The following is a 12,853-nucleotide window of genomic DNA, read 5'->3' on the forward strand; positions in this document are numbered from 1 at the left end:
TCTTGCTTCGAAATACTTACTGACACGTGATAACCACACTAACCTGGTCATAACAATTGTGCCGGGCACAGTGGGTTTCACGTACTTAGCGTTCAATGAGGACGATACAGTCCCCATTGCCTACAAACCACACCTGTACACTTCGGCTGAACTGTGCTTTTCCTCGGTTGAAAAAGTGACTGCGGTGCAGATGGCGATTCTTAAAGAACGAGCGCTGTCGCAAGGGAAACGCATGTTGGTGGTTACACCATATCCTGCTCTGGAGGCAGTGACGAAAGCCAGTGTACCTAATTCTGAAGCGTTGCATCCACGTTGGATACAATGGGCCACTTCTTTGACATTGCCAGATGTCACTTATATCTTTGATGCCTCATTGCAGACTCAGGAGTACTTGCAGTATGAATCTGTTCATCCAGCTCCTCCGTCTTTGCGCCCGCTTGAAGATTACCATTGTGTTATTTACACTGACGGTTCGGAGCAACCAGCGACTGAATCGAAGCATGCCTATTCAACGGCCTGCGCGATTGTAGCGGGTACTTTCGTGAATGGAGAATTCAAGTCCGATGTCGTGCATACGCAGTCATTGGGTGATTGTACCGCACAGTTGGCAGAGCTTCGTGCTCTGGTGCTTGCACCGGAGTTTGCTGATCCTCGGGTTACTACTCTTATAGCGAGTGACTCGTTTTACTGTGTTGAGTCTTTTAAACGACAATCTATTCTTTTGGACTCAAAATGAATATCGCGATTCCAAAAGGTAGCACAATTAAGCATAAAATGCTTTGGGTTCGAGTAGCAGAACTTAAACAGAATCTGCCTCTTGTGAATGTAATTCACACTCTTGGTCACCAACGATTTGGTGTCCACGCTGTCGGGAACAGCTTGGCTGACGAAGCAGCGAAAACAGCAGTGGCCACATATTTAGTAGCAGCAGTTACAAGATCCAAAAGTAAGATCGATGATGACAACTTAGCAGCTATTGCTGCAACAGAGAAGGGAAGTAATTACCCCAGATGTTTCCCTTCTCGGTACTCTTATCATTTAAGTCCTGATAAAGTTCCTATGTGAGAATTAACGACGGTGGTGACAGATTGATTCCCAACGCGGACTGCAGACGTTCTTTGATAACAGCGGCTCACGAAGGGATGGCCTCTGCCCATGCCGGCTTGTCAGCTACTGTTACTCTGTTACAACAGCGTTACTGGTGGCGTGGGTTGTATAAACAGACTCGCACTTATGTTCTTGATTGTGACATTTGCCAGCAGATTAAACCTTCGACTGCTGCGCGCCCGCCGCAAACTCAGTTGTACATATCGAATAAACCACTTGGGTGTGTTTATTTAGATCACTGCGGTCCTTTCTCCTCGGATACTGCGTACAAGTATAGCTTAGTTGCAGTGGATTCGTGCACACGTTTTCTTTGGGTATGGCCGCAAAGGAGTGCTGATGCTCGAACTGTCATAAGGGATTTGCAGGTCTTTGTGGGAATTTTTGCATGTAGAACTTTTCATTCTGACTAGGGCCTTGCGTTAGCCTCTAAGGCGTACAAAGAAGCCATGAGATCTTTGGGGGTCCAAGTCAAATTTTCGTCTCCATACCGGCCGGAGGGTAATAGTGTTGTGGAGCGAATGACCCGTGACTTAAAGCAATCTCTGACAGCTAGGGTTTTAGGCACTGGACGAAACTGGTTTGTCCATCTGTATAATGTCCAACGTGCACTTAATAATCTCCCTAGAAGGTCTCTGGGTGGGCGGACCCCATACATGATGCTCTTTGGCATAAAAATGTTTGTCCCGGACCTTGATGGTCTAGACATGGCGGCGTCAGCCGCTCCCTTTGACGTAGATGATCACTGTGCTGTATTACAGAATCTACAAGAGACCAGAGACAGTCTTGCGAAGGATCACTTGCCCTCCACATCTGATGCTGCGCTTCAGATTCCGGTAGTCGGCTGGCTACCTCGAGTTGGTGACCTGGTCCGTGAGAAGGTGGAGAACAAGAAGGAGTTTGGCCCCTCTTATCGTGCACCGGTTCCAGTGCTTGGTGTGCAGGGTACAAGAACAGTCATTTTACCTCCACTTCCTGGTCGCAAGGATAACAGGTACATCTCAATTGACAATGTCAAACTACAGCGAGTGGCCGATTCTTCTTAGCATGACTCCAGCGGTCTCTTGCCCTGCGATGCTGAGAAAGTCTGTTTTGGCACCGGCTTCTCCCACCATGCCCGATATTGCCATCGAGATGCATACAGTTACTAATCCTTTGCTGACACCACCGGCTGGTGGTCCACCTGAAGATACAGAGTATGCTTATCCCACAGAGGTTACATTGTCTGTTTTACAATCTACCTCAGTTAACCAGTCAAATTCCTCCTTTGATACTGATTCTATGACTTCCAGTACTCCATCGAAAGTTTCTATTTTTTCTGTTTGGTTTAAAAGACATTTTTTTAATTCCCCCTTGGACTTACATTTGGCTGGTGCTCATATGCATTTTTTTGTTTATGTCCATTGGATTTGTGGGGGTATTTTTTCGTCTTGTAAATGGACACTACCTGAAAGGAAGATCTACAATTAGACTAATGGATGGAACTTTGGCCCCCCCCTCCTCATCACACATCATGAAGAGGGACCAGACTTTTGTGAATATCACTGCCTGGCCTGTGTTAGATGGGATTGTGTGGGATGCTGTTAAATTTCAAATTCATGGACCCACTGAGGCTATTAATGTTCCAAATGTCCTTCGTGTTTCTATGGGAGAGGTTGTGAAACAAAACATCCGATCTGATGATTGGGACGTTCAGGCCATAGAAGCACTGTTTTCTGATTTGAAATATTATGCTGCTTTTGATGCTGAAGATTTATATTTAGACACTGCTAATTATGGTGATCTGTTTTGCTATAAACATTATGGCAATCATTTCCTAAATAAAGCTAATACGTTTAGGAATTTTGTAAATTATACACAATGGGAACATTGTCCGGCGCCCTGGCAAGGCAGCTCAAACACTTTGGTGAAAAAATGTGCATATTTCACTGATTTTAGTGTTTCAGAACCTACCGCCTTTTATTTTAAATTAGCAGCGGAGTCTGCCTCGAAGGTGCGGCTGACACACTAAATTATTGTATTCCAAATCCTTTATGGATGAATTGGCTATTGGGGGTTATGACCTGTGGAAAGCTACTATTGATCTTAAATCTGTTTTGGGTTCTAAGACGTGGCAGGTGCGAGGAACAGAAGCTTTGCATCGGGCCTGCCTCATCCCAAACCACATGTTTTTGAATTCTTCTATTTTTCAAACCACCTGCTTTGGATTGGCCACTTCTAAAAAGTTGAATTCCCCTTCTATTCCCGATCTGGGTGCTTATCCTAATTGGGATAATCATACAGATTTGTCCCTTACAGAGTTGCAGTCAAACATTACTAATACATCCTTCAACATTTCTGATTTTGATCGTGAAGGGTGGTTGCTATGGCAGAGAAGCTCAGATTCTGGTCAACACCGGTTTCTGGGTCTAAACCCTGGGTATACGCAGATTCGCGTAGACCCGCGCTTTGAATCTTCCCATTCAGTTACTACCTACTCTGTAGGGAAGTTATGTCAGAACTGGCTGCAACATTCCACCTTGGCATCTGTTAAACTTCATTTATCAAAATTAAATGACAAAATAGATTTGAATGATTTTGTTAAGGGTCCTGTGGGTGGCAGGTCCAAGAGATGGGTGTATGCTATTTATAACGAAGTTTGGAAATTATCGCAAATTGAAGCAGCTTCCAGACTGAGAGCCATTGATCAAGCCAATATGGAAAAAGTGGTAGCTGTTATCGATAATAGCATTAACACCCTTTTTTCCAGAAATTACACATTAGATAATATTGTTTCATCTGTTGTTGATATTGTACAGGATGATATGTCTGTTTTATATCATGGTCAAAATCAATTGCGTTCTATCATGCAGTTTGCATGGACATTGCAAACGTTAAAGGCTGGGAAAGTTCCCTGGGACTACATGAATACATCTTCCTTATTCCTTCAATTTAATCCGACTGCGAAACAGCAATTCATGTCCATGAAGGATGCAACATACTCGTTACTGCATATTGAAAAGTTAGCACCTTTGCCTTTCTCTGTGGCCGAATTGAACTCAACTGTGTGGCTTATCCATGGGTTAATCACTTTGCCATTTCCTTTGTTCAAGTTCAGTTCGTGCATGAAACATTATGCCCTAAGCAGATATGAACCGTTGGGTACTGCTTTCCTGCATGAAGTTTGGTCACTCCCCTTTACATACAGATGCATGAGAGAAGGGAAAGAAGTTTATTTGAAAGGTGAGGAATGCACTTCCACGCCTGATCACTCGGTAGTCTGTAGACACATCCAATTGCATGGTGCATGTAACATTCAGGCACCGAATTTAGCTTGCATCCTAAAAGGGGTTCCAGTGCCAGCTATTACGCCCGCTTTTACATTGTTGGCTAACGGTAGTTATTTGCTTTTAAATAATGAGGCTTGCTGCGGGATGCTAGTTGGAATTCTCTACATTGTGACTGTATCACAATGAGTAGTTTGCCGTAAAAATGTCCTTTTCCCACCCCCGCATGGGCGGCTGGATGTCTCCATCTGGCCTTCCATCCCAACCTTGAAAGCAGAGCTCAACAAGATGAGCAGAATAAGGGCTCTATTGTCTCAAAAAGAGGTCGCTCTGACTTCTGCCCGTGCAACATTTGTCCTTCACGTTGCTAACACCCGCATCGAGGTGCATGCGCTTTTAAATACTGATCTGCCCCTTCATTTCGGTGCTCCGATTCACACCATATTTAATGCCTCGTCTACAACTGGCTGCATTTTTTCAAAGTTGTGGGCTCCAGCCTCGTGACCTCTTTCCAAACTATCTTTGGTGTGATACCGGCATTTTTCATTCTATTTTTTCCAGCGTCTTTGGCGGACTCCCGTTGATTCTCGCCCTCACTGTTGGTGTGCTGCTGTTGGTCTGCTTACTGCACAATGGCTGCACAGTTTGTGCCACTCGACAGCCTGTCACGGCTCCTCCATCTTCATAACCGGATGCTTGAATATTATGGAACATTGCCACTGGCCACTTTAAGCATAGCCTATGGATTGTCCTTCCGGTTTTCATACTTTACCTGCGTACAACCTGTTTTTCATTGCCTAGATTGTCCCTTCGAATGGGCTCTGGATTTGGGCTTGTCAAACTCGGTGTCTCCTGCCCCGGATTATGATCGACTGGTGAGTCCCTTAGTGCTCATGAGTTGGACTGTTCTGGTGTCAGGATTATGGCCTGTGGAGCGGCACATGGAGTCCTGGGAAATTGGGACATCGGTACGGCCGCGTGTGACTTCTTGGCACGAAGTTGTCCTCTGATGGTGCTAGAGGCTCCTGTTGTCGAGGAACATGTATGTTAGTTTACCTTGTTAGACTGGATGGCGGAACCTTTTGCAGACCGTTCCAATGACTTCCTCTTGGAGGCTGTCGCTACTTACTGTGCTTACACGCTGATGGATTAACTTGGATGTCATCCAACTTTCCTTATACGAACTACACATTTTTTTTTCCCCTCCAATTTCCTTGGTTTTTTTTAAACGCTTTTTTTTTTTATTATTATTTTTTCTTTGAACATTCACTCACTGTTATATGGTTTTCCAATTCAGGCACTTGATTCCGCTCTATCGAACTTGAACTGTGCATTCCTTAAATGGTATCCCTAGTAGTTCGAGGTCCTATCAAGGGAGGGTGTAGTGGAGGTGGAGTTTTAGATGGCATACATTGTTAAGTTAGCATAAGCGTCTTAGATGTGAGAAACGCCATCTTGCCACTTTTGCTGCTTTTGCACACGACACTGCAGATAGATATTATTTGAAAAATGCTTGCCTGCCTTTTCTTCACATGAGAACTGTCTGTTGTTCACATACCTAGACGTGCACTGCGACCTTGGTCGGAACATTGTGTGCAGAAACAGTCTGGGTCACCAAACAATGTATGTTTTTGAGTTCAGGTTGATCGGCCCACGCTCTAGCCATAACACGCACACAGCTGCAAATATCTGAAAGTCGAGCACCTTTAATATTGCAGTTTGCATGCACTAGACACATTCTGGAGAAGAACTTTTCCAGGCGCGGAGCAAAGCTGATCCTGTGATGTGATTCACCTAAGCAGATCTTTACGGTATGGGGTTCCCCATTCAAACCAAGCGACCTATTAGTCTAATAATACCAGCTTACTATTGAAGGGAGGGTGGTTGTATTCCACTGTCATTTGTGATAGGATTTCTCCCTTCATTTTCTATGGTATTGTAACAATGCTGATGGTTTTAATTTTAATCATTTGTCTGCTTATGTTAGCCAAAGTACTGTATCTTAGGACACGTAGTTTATAAATTAAACATTTTAAACTTTGTGTCTCTGAATACTCTTGTTGTGGACGGATATGAAAATAATAACGAACAGATATTGCTGATTCCCACCATTCCTGAGAGTACTCTAAAGTCGCATGTTCTGGGTTGTCTAATCATTGGTAGGTTCTATATGGTATGAAGAGCGAATGAGACACTGATGCTGGTCGGATAAGGGGTTCTGGGTACTGAGGTGAGTTTTTGGTACACCGCAATTCACTGAGGTCCTGGTTTCCTGTGCATGAGCAGAATCCCTGCAACACCATTGACTTCGAAGTGAGGTCAAATCAATTGCAGTATGCTGCCTCAGTGGGGCCGCGAACCACCGCGTGAGCTACCTACCTAGTCCCATGCCATGTATGTATTGCTTTGTGAAGTGTGTTTGCAGCTCCTTTGCTAAATCGCCCAATTTAAACGTAAGGGTAGCTATCAATGTCTGGTGTAAGAGAAACTGTCCCGGGGGTAACTCATCATTGTCTACTAATGCCATATAAGGGATTAACATGCCATCTCGGTATAGATCTCCCATGGTTTGGATCCCCGCCTCGTGTCAATTTCGCAGCTCCGTCTTGGTCACTGCTGATTGGCCCCTGGGTGTTCCTTCTATAGGCATCAACGGTGCATACGGCACGACACTACGGGTCAAGTATAGGCTTCCATGAAAGCATTTATATGCCACTGCAAGCAGCAGCGGTTTTGGCCGTCTGATTCTCGTGGTAGGGTGAAATGCTGCGATCAGATGATAGGGTGGGTTTGTTGACGCAGTGTCTTCATGTTGCCAGTCGGCCAGCCATCCAGCGACCCATTGCAGTTGTGCGGGCAGGTAAAATTGTTCAAAATTTGGGACTGCAAGGCCTCCCTGGTGCTTGGGCACATATAGTTTCTTGATTGCTACTTGATGTAGAGTGATGCCCCATATAAAGTCTTGGAGTAATCTCACAGTGATCGGAAAAGGAAGGGGGGGGGGGGGGGGAGAGAATATAAATCAGAAAGTTCGTAAAATAATAGAGGAATCATGGGAGAACCACCATTTTGACCAGGGCTACTCTGCCATTCACTGCCAGCGGAACAGTGCTCCAGAATACTATCTGGGAACGGATTGCAGTATACGCTCTTCCCAAATAACTGTCGATTAGGTCCGCAGGCTGTCTATATATCTTTATACCCAGATATTGGAACGTGTATGCCTGCCATTGCACTCTTATCCCGTTGAGGACGTATATCGGGTCCTGAATTGTGTCGCTAAATGGGTAAAGGCAGTACTTAGCAATATTTACTTTCAGTTCCAATAAAGTGGCAAAATCCTTAAGAATTTGTGCTAGTTGATCTGGAATTCTACCAGTGTCTTTGACATATACCAATAAGTCATCTGCGTATAATGACACTGTGTGCATGCCATCTCCCAGCGGAATGTCCTCCTGCAGTTTTATACGGATTTTCTCTGCTAGTTGCTCTTTGGCTAGCAAGAAAAGTAGCGGGGACAGGGGGCATCCTTGTCTGGTTCCCCTCAGTATTAAGACCTTTTCCGATATATAGGGACCCACCCTGACCCAAACTGATGGTTCGGTGTATAGTAGTCAAACCAGCTGGAGAAACACCATACTTTGCTTATACTTTTCTAGCACTGCAAATAAAAATAAAAAAAAGACACTCCACAGACTCCAATGCTTTCTCCAAGTCTAATGTCAAGCATCCTGCTCGCGGCCACTGTGGAGGAGCATCAGTCACTATCCTAAATAGTCGCCGTACGTTTAGGGAGGTACTTTGGGCAGGAACGAAACCATTTTGATCGCCTTGGACCAACAATGAAACCACCTGAAACCACCGGTGCTAGACGCTCTGCCAATACTTTCGCCAATATTTTATAGTCTACTCTTAGTAGAGCAAATTGTAAGAGCTCAGCTAGGCACCCCTCTGAAATCACTGAAAGAGAGGCGGTGGTATCGTTGTGAGACGGGCCTTAGTGAGATAAGGGACAAGGACAGGGGGACCAAAGCTTATAGTCCTCTCACGGATCTCATCTTCCCCAGGAGGAAGGGATCATTGTATGGGTCTGTGAGGGGCAAGTAATGCCAGGGTCCAAGTCAGTGGCTTGTGAGGAAATAAGAGGTAGTGGCAGTGGTAACAGAGGCAAAGGTGAGGACAGTGCTAAAATTCCTTGGGATAGGTGGGGTGGACGGTTCAAAACAGGTTTCCTCCTCAAAGGCCAGTCTGCTCTTCTTCAGGATTTGAAGCAGTCCTAGGCTAGGGGAATCAGAGGATTATGCCAGTGTCCAGGGTTTGGGGGGGCAGGGCGGAACGAAGAGTTTTTGCTTAGAGTTATGTTATGTTATGTAATTCACTTTTATTAGGCGCACAGCTGCCCCAGCGAAGGGGCGTCCTGGCGCCTGATCAGGTACACAACACAACAGGTCAAGGCCAAGAAAAGAGAAATCAGATAGCAGGGGCAAACAGATGTGTTTTAATGGCGCGTCTAAAAAGAGTCAGGCTGTTTAGGGCGCGAATATGTAAAGGAAGGGAATTCCATAGATCAGCCGCCAGAACACGAAAAGAGCGTCCTCCCATCCTACTCAGCCTGAACCTAGGCTTAGTCGCCAGATGGTAAGATTCAGACCTGAGAGACCGCGTGGGGACGTAAGGAGAAATAAGGCCCGCCAAAGCAGGGGGAGAGGAAAGCTTCAGGATCTTAAATGTCAGACAGAGAGCCTTAAATTTGATTCTCTGTCTGACCGGAAGCCAGTGAAGGGAGGTCAGAACAGCAGAGACAGAGCCACGTCTCGGAAGGCCAACAATGGCCCGTGCAGCAGCGTTCTGCACCCTCTGAAGCCTAGTAGCCTCAGCCTGGTTGACTCCAAGAAGCAAGGCACTCCCGTAGTCCAGCCGGGAAAGAATAGAGGCCTGAACCACCAGTTGCCGAGTGGGGGGGGTCAAAGAATTTGAGGACTGACCTCAGCCCTCGCAGAATACCAAAACAGGTAGCTGCTGTCTTCTTTGAATGGCTGGTATAAGAAAGATTGGAATCCAGCCACACCCCCAGATTTTTAACTTCGGCCGCTGGAATGGGGGACACCCCGAGGTCAGAAGGCCACCACTGGTCTCCCCAAAGTTCCGCCTGCTTCCCCACAACCAGGACCTCGGTTTTCTTAGCATTAAGCTGTAGGCAGTTGCTACGCATCCAGCTAGCCACAGCTATAAGTCCTGCACGGAACCTGGGCGCAGTCACCTCAGGGTCCCCACTGAGTGTCACCGCCAGCTGCGTCCAGGATGTCAGAGAGTCTCTCAAAGATGGAGCCTTCCATGGTGTCCAATCTTGGTGTGGAGGGTGGCTTTGTCTCTGGTTTCACTGATGGTGGAGCGTTTGGCATCGATATCGGCTCTGGTAGTATTTTCCAGAGCACCAATGCAAGAGGATGTTGAAGAGTGGTGCAGTGTGTCAGTTTTTGGTGGAGTCTTTCTGGACGTCAAATTGGTTTCTCGATACCATTTGGAGTAGCGGGACCCAGAAGTTTGTGTTGTTGTCGGCTCGACTTGGGGGTTAAAGCCAGACCCCCTCGAGAGCAGTACTCCACTTCAGTCAGAGGGTGCTTTATGTATCGAAACTGATCTTCTGGCGACTGGGGTGTTTCCAAACTCCAAGAAGTCAAATTTGTTTTTAGGCCTGCAGCCTGGGGCAATGCCTGCTCCACCAGAACCTTTTGCTCTTCCTTGGCCTTGGATGAAAAGAGGTTTCATGCCATGGGTAAAGTGGGTTCAGGCCCACTGCCCCCACCTTTGAAGGGGCTCCCCTCATTAACCTTTCAGGACAGCTCCCACACGGTCTACAGTTAAAATATAACCAGTTTGTTTACTTACTTTCTTATTTTATGCCAGCCCAGGCTGTCCAGCCTGTCCGGCCCCCTGCCTGAGAGACTTAAAGAAAATACCTATCTTATCTTGATTTGATTCAGCTAACCTTTCAAAGTGCACAGGCTCAGCCAGGCTGCACTGGCCTTTGTCTTTATTCAGCATGTGACAATTACTGCGCAGCAAATATTATTGGCATGGTTTCCTATGTGATTGCATCTGCACCTAGTTGGTGTGATCACAGCTTGCTACCGCTTACTCTGAATATCTACCACTCACAGCACATGCAGTGTAGTTAACAAAAGCACCCAGCAGCACTTTGTACCCGAAAGGCTCGGATAGTTGGCTGTAGAGGGTTTCGTGGAACCACTAGTCTTTCCGATTTTGTGGCAGGTAGGCCATGTGTCAGTGTGCATTATACACTCCCTCCATAATTGTACCATCCACCCTGAGCTGCTGCTGGGCAAGCTGTTCCAGGTGGCACTGATTTTCTTCACATAGCAGGAGCTGGAGTGTAACAGATGGTTTTTCAAACAAAGAAAAACTCTCCGTATGCATGGGCTAAAAAGGTGAGGCAGTCCACCGCACCACATGCAACGCGCTGGTTTAGACTAATACTTTTTGTTTCTCCTGGTGCTGGCCAGCCGGAGAGAAACTGTTTGCTCCAATGTTGGGCCCAGATGTGGGCTGGCCAGAGTTGTCAATGATATAACCAAAGCCGTTGAGGCGGTAAATGAGCTGAAAGTGGATACTGAATTAAAAGTTGTTAGGCAGGGGGCTTCAAATTATGTTTGGCCCAGTGCCTCCAAAATCCTTAAGATGTCTCTGCACGGAGGCCTCAGTGAACATGCCTTCAGGAACTTACCTCCTTGAAAAGCCTGGATGTCAGAAGGGCCGGCATGCTCTTTTTTCTGTGCTGCGCAGGTCTTCGTGTCACAAGATGTGGGGAGTTTCCGGGGAAGCTTGCTGCTGCATTTTGAAGAGAACCCACAATGGAGGGTCTTCTTGCAGCAGAAGGTACAACAGACATTGCAGAATGCAATTATTGCCTTAGTGGTGATTCTGGGGGTACATGGAGTTATATATAGGGCACAATTGGAAGTGTGAATGGTCTATACCTATGCCCTACGTGCTTTCTGCAAAATAGAGCCCAAGATGGATCAAGGCCAGACCTTGGCAGGCATGGTGCGTCAAGAGATGACTGTTGGTGTCCTGTGTCATGACAGGGAAGTCTAGAGCGTCGCAGAAAAACTTAATCGGGCACTTGGATTTTTTTCTGGTTGCAGGGATAGAAGTAGGAGTACTGGCACAGAAGAAACTGGCAGGTAATACGTCAGTCTTGGTGCTGCATACTGGATTTTCCGAGCCTAATGGCAGAAGAAAACAATCGGTCTGCAATGCACCAGGACACAGGCTTTACCTCCAAGGGTAAAGTTACAATAGGTCTTGTGACTCAAATGTCTTGAAAGATAAAGAAGTTGTAATCGTCCGGACCCAACACTAGATGGCAGTGTGCAGAGCATGCATATCTACACCCACATATTCTACAAACTAACATACAAAGATAAATCGAAGCGTAAAATGGTTGATTTTGTGGTTCTATTGAACTAGTTTGAGGCAATGTAAATTTAAGTTTAGATAGCAGCTTTTGTCAAACAGATGGCTTTGTACAATGAATTGATCAGGCCAACTGAGTCTGAAATAAGTGAAAACTCTCAAAAACAAGTTTTCATTGTAGGTCAGGGCCTATAGAACACCTTGCACTGAAGCAAGGGGCTGTCTACAGGAAGAAAGGTAGGAGAGTTTCAATGCCAGTCAAAGTTACCAACCTTAATTCGCTAAAACAACAATCTGTGCAACATCCCCAGTACAGCATTTGAAATCATAGGACATAAATGCAAGAATACAGAAGTTGTACATTTATTCACAATTGCAGTGTCCGGTCAAGGACATTCCCACTAAAATAGTATAAAATGGTATATATAAAAATATTCTATTTGGAAAGCTACTACAGTACGTACGTCCGATTTAGTAAAGGAATCAACAAAATAGAGTGGAGGAAGTAGTCAAATAGTAAATATCCTTTACCATAGTGTATGACTCGCTTGAGCTTGAAAACGTAAAAGCGCATCCATGCATAGAAGGCACTAAGCTCTGTGCATCACAAGAACCCTAGTGAGAATTCTGCCAGTTATCACAGAGGTGTAATTTGGGCATTTCTAAAAGGTGTATGCTAGCAATGAAGACTAATCAATAATAGGCAGACATACATGATAAAAAAAAATCAAACAGCTTACAGCAATTAACAAAGAAACATTGTGGTTAGATGGTAATACTATCACTCTACCTGCTCTGCAGTTGTGAATTAGCAACTTGGAAGTCCGTGAATGAGTCATCTATTGATCCTGATTTTGAAGCGTCCTGAAACTCCTGAAAGTCATCATCTTCTGCCTTGATTGTCTGCAGATAGAAAACAATATGATACCAATTTACTCTGTCAGCCGAACTGTATATTCCAGAGTACAGTGGATCTCATTTCAGTGATCAATATTTATCAAAATGAAATAGTCTTTATTTTACTCCCGCGCCCCACTGAGCGCCAC

The 12,853-nt window shown here is 45.5% G+C and overlaps 1 protein-coding gene across 10 annotated transcripts in view; it reads right to left on the reverse strand.

Annotated features, from left to right (window-relative positions):
* The window catches only part of SYNRG (synergin gamma), a 501,862-nt gene that overhangs the window by 285,423 nt on the left and 203,586 nt on the right, over positions 1 to 12,853 (reverse strand). For all 10 annotated transcript variants that reach the window (XM_085649490.1, XM_085649489.1, XM_085649487.1 and 7 more), the window contains one exon: positions 12,598 to 12,710. In XM_085649490.1, the coding sequence (XP_085505616.1) occupies positions 12,598 to 12,710 (113 nt within the window). The remainder of the gene's footprint in view (positions 1 to 12,597; positions 12,711 to 12,853) is intronic.

This window comes from Triturus cristatus, chromosome 3_2 (genome assembly GCF_964204655.1).
Source record: "Triturus cristatus chromosome 3_2, aTriCri1.1, whole genome shotgun sequence".
NCBI lineage: Eukaryota > Metazoa > Chordata > Amphibia > Caudata > Salamandridae > Triturus > Triturus cristatus.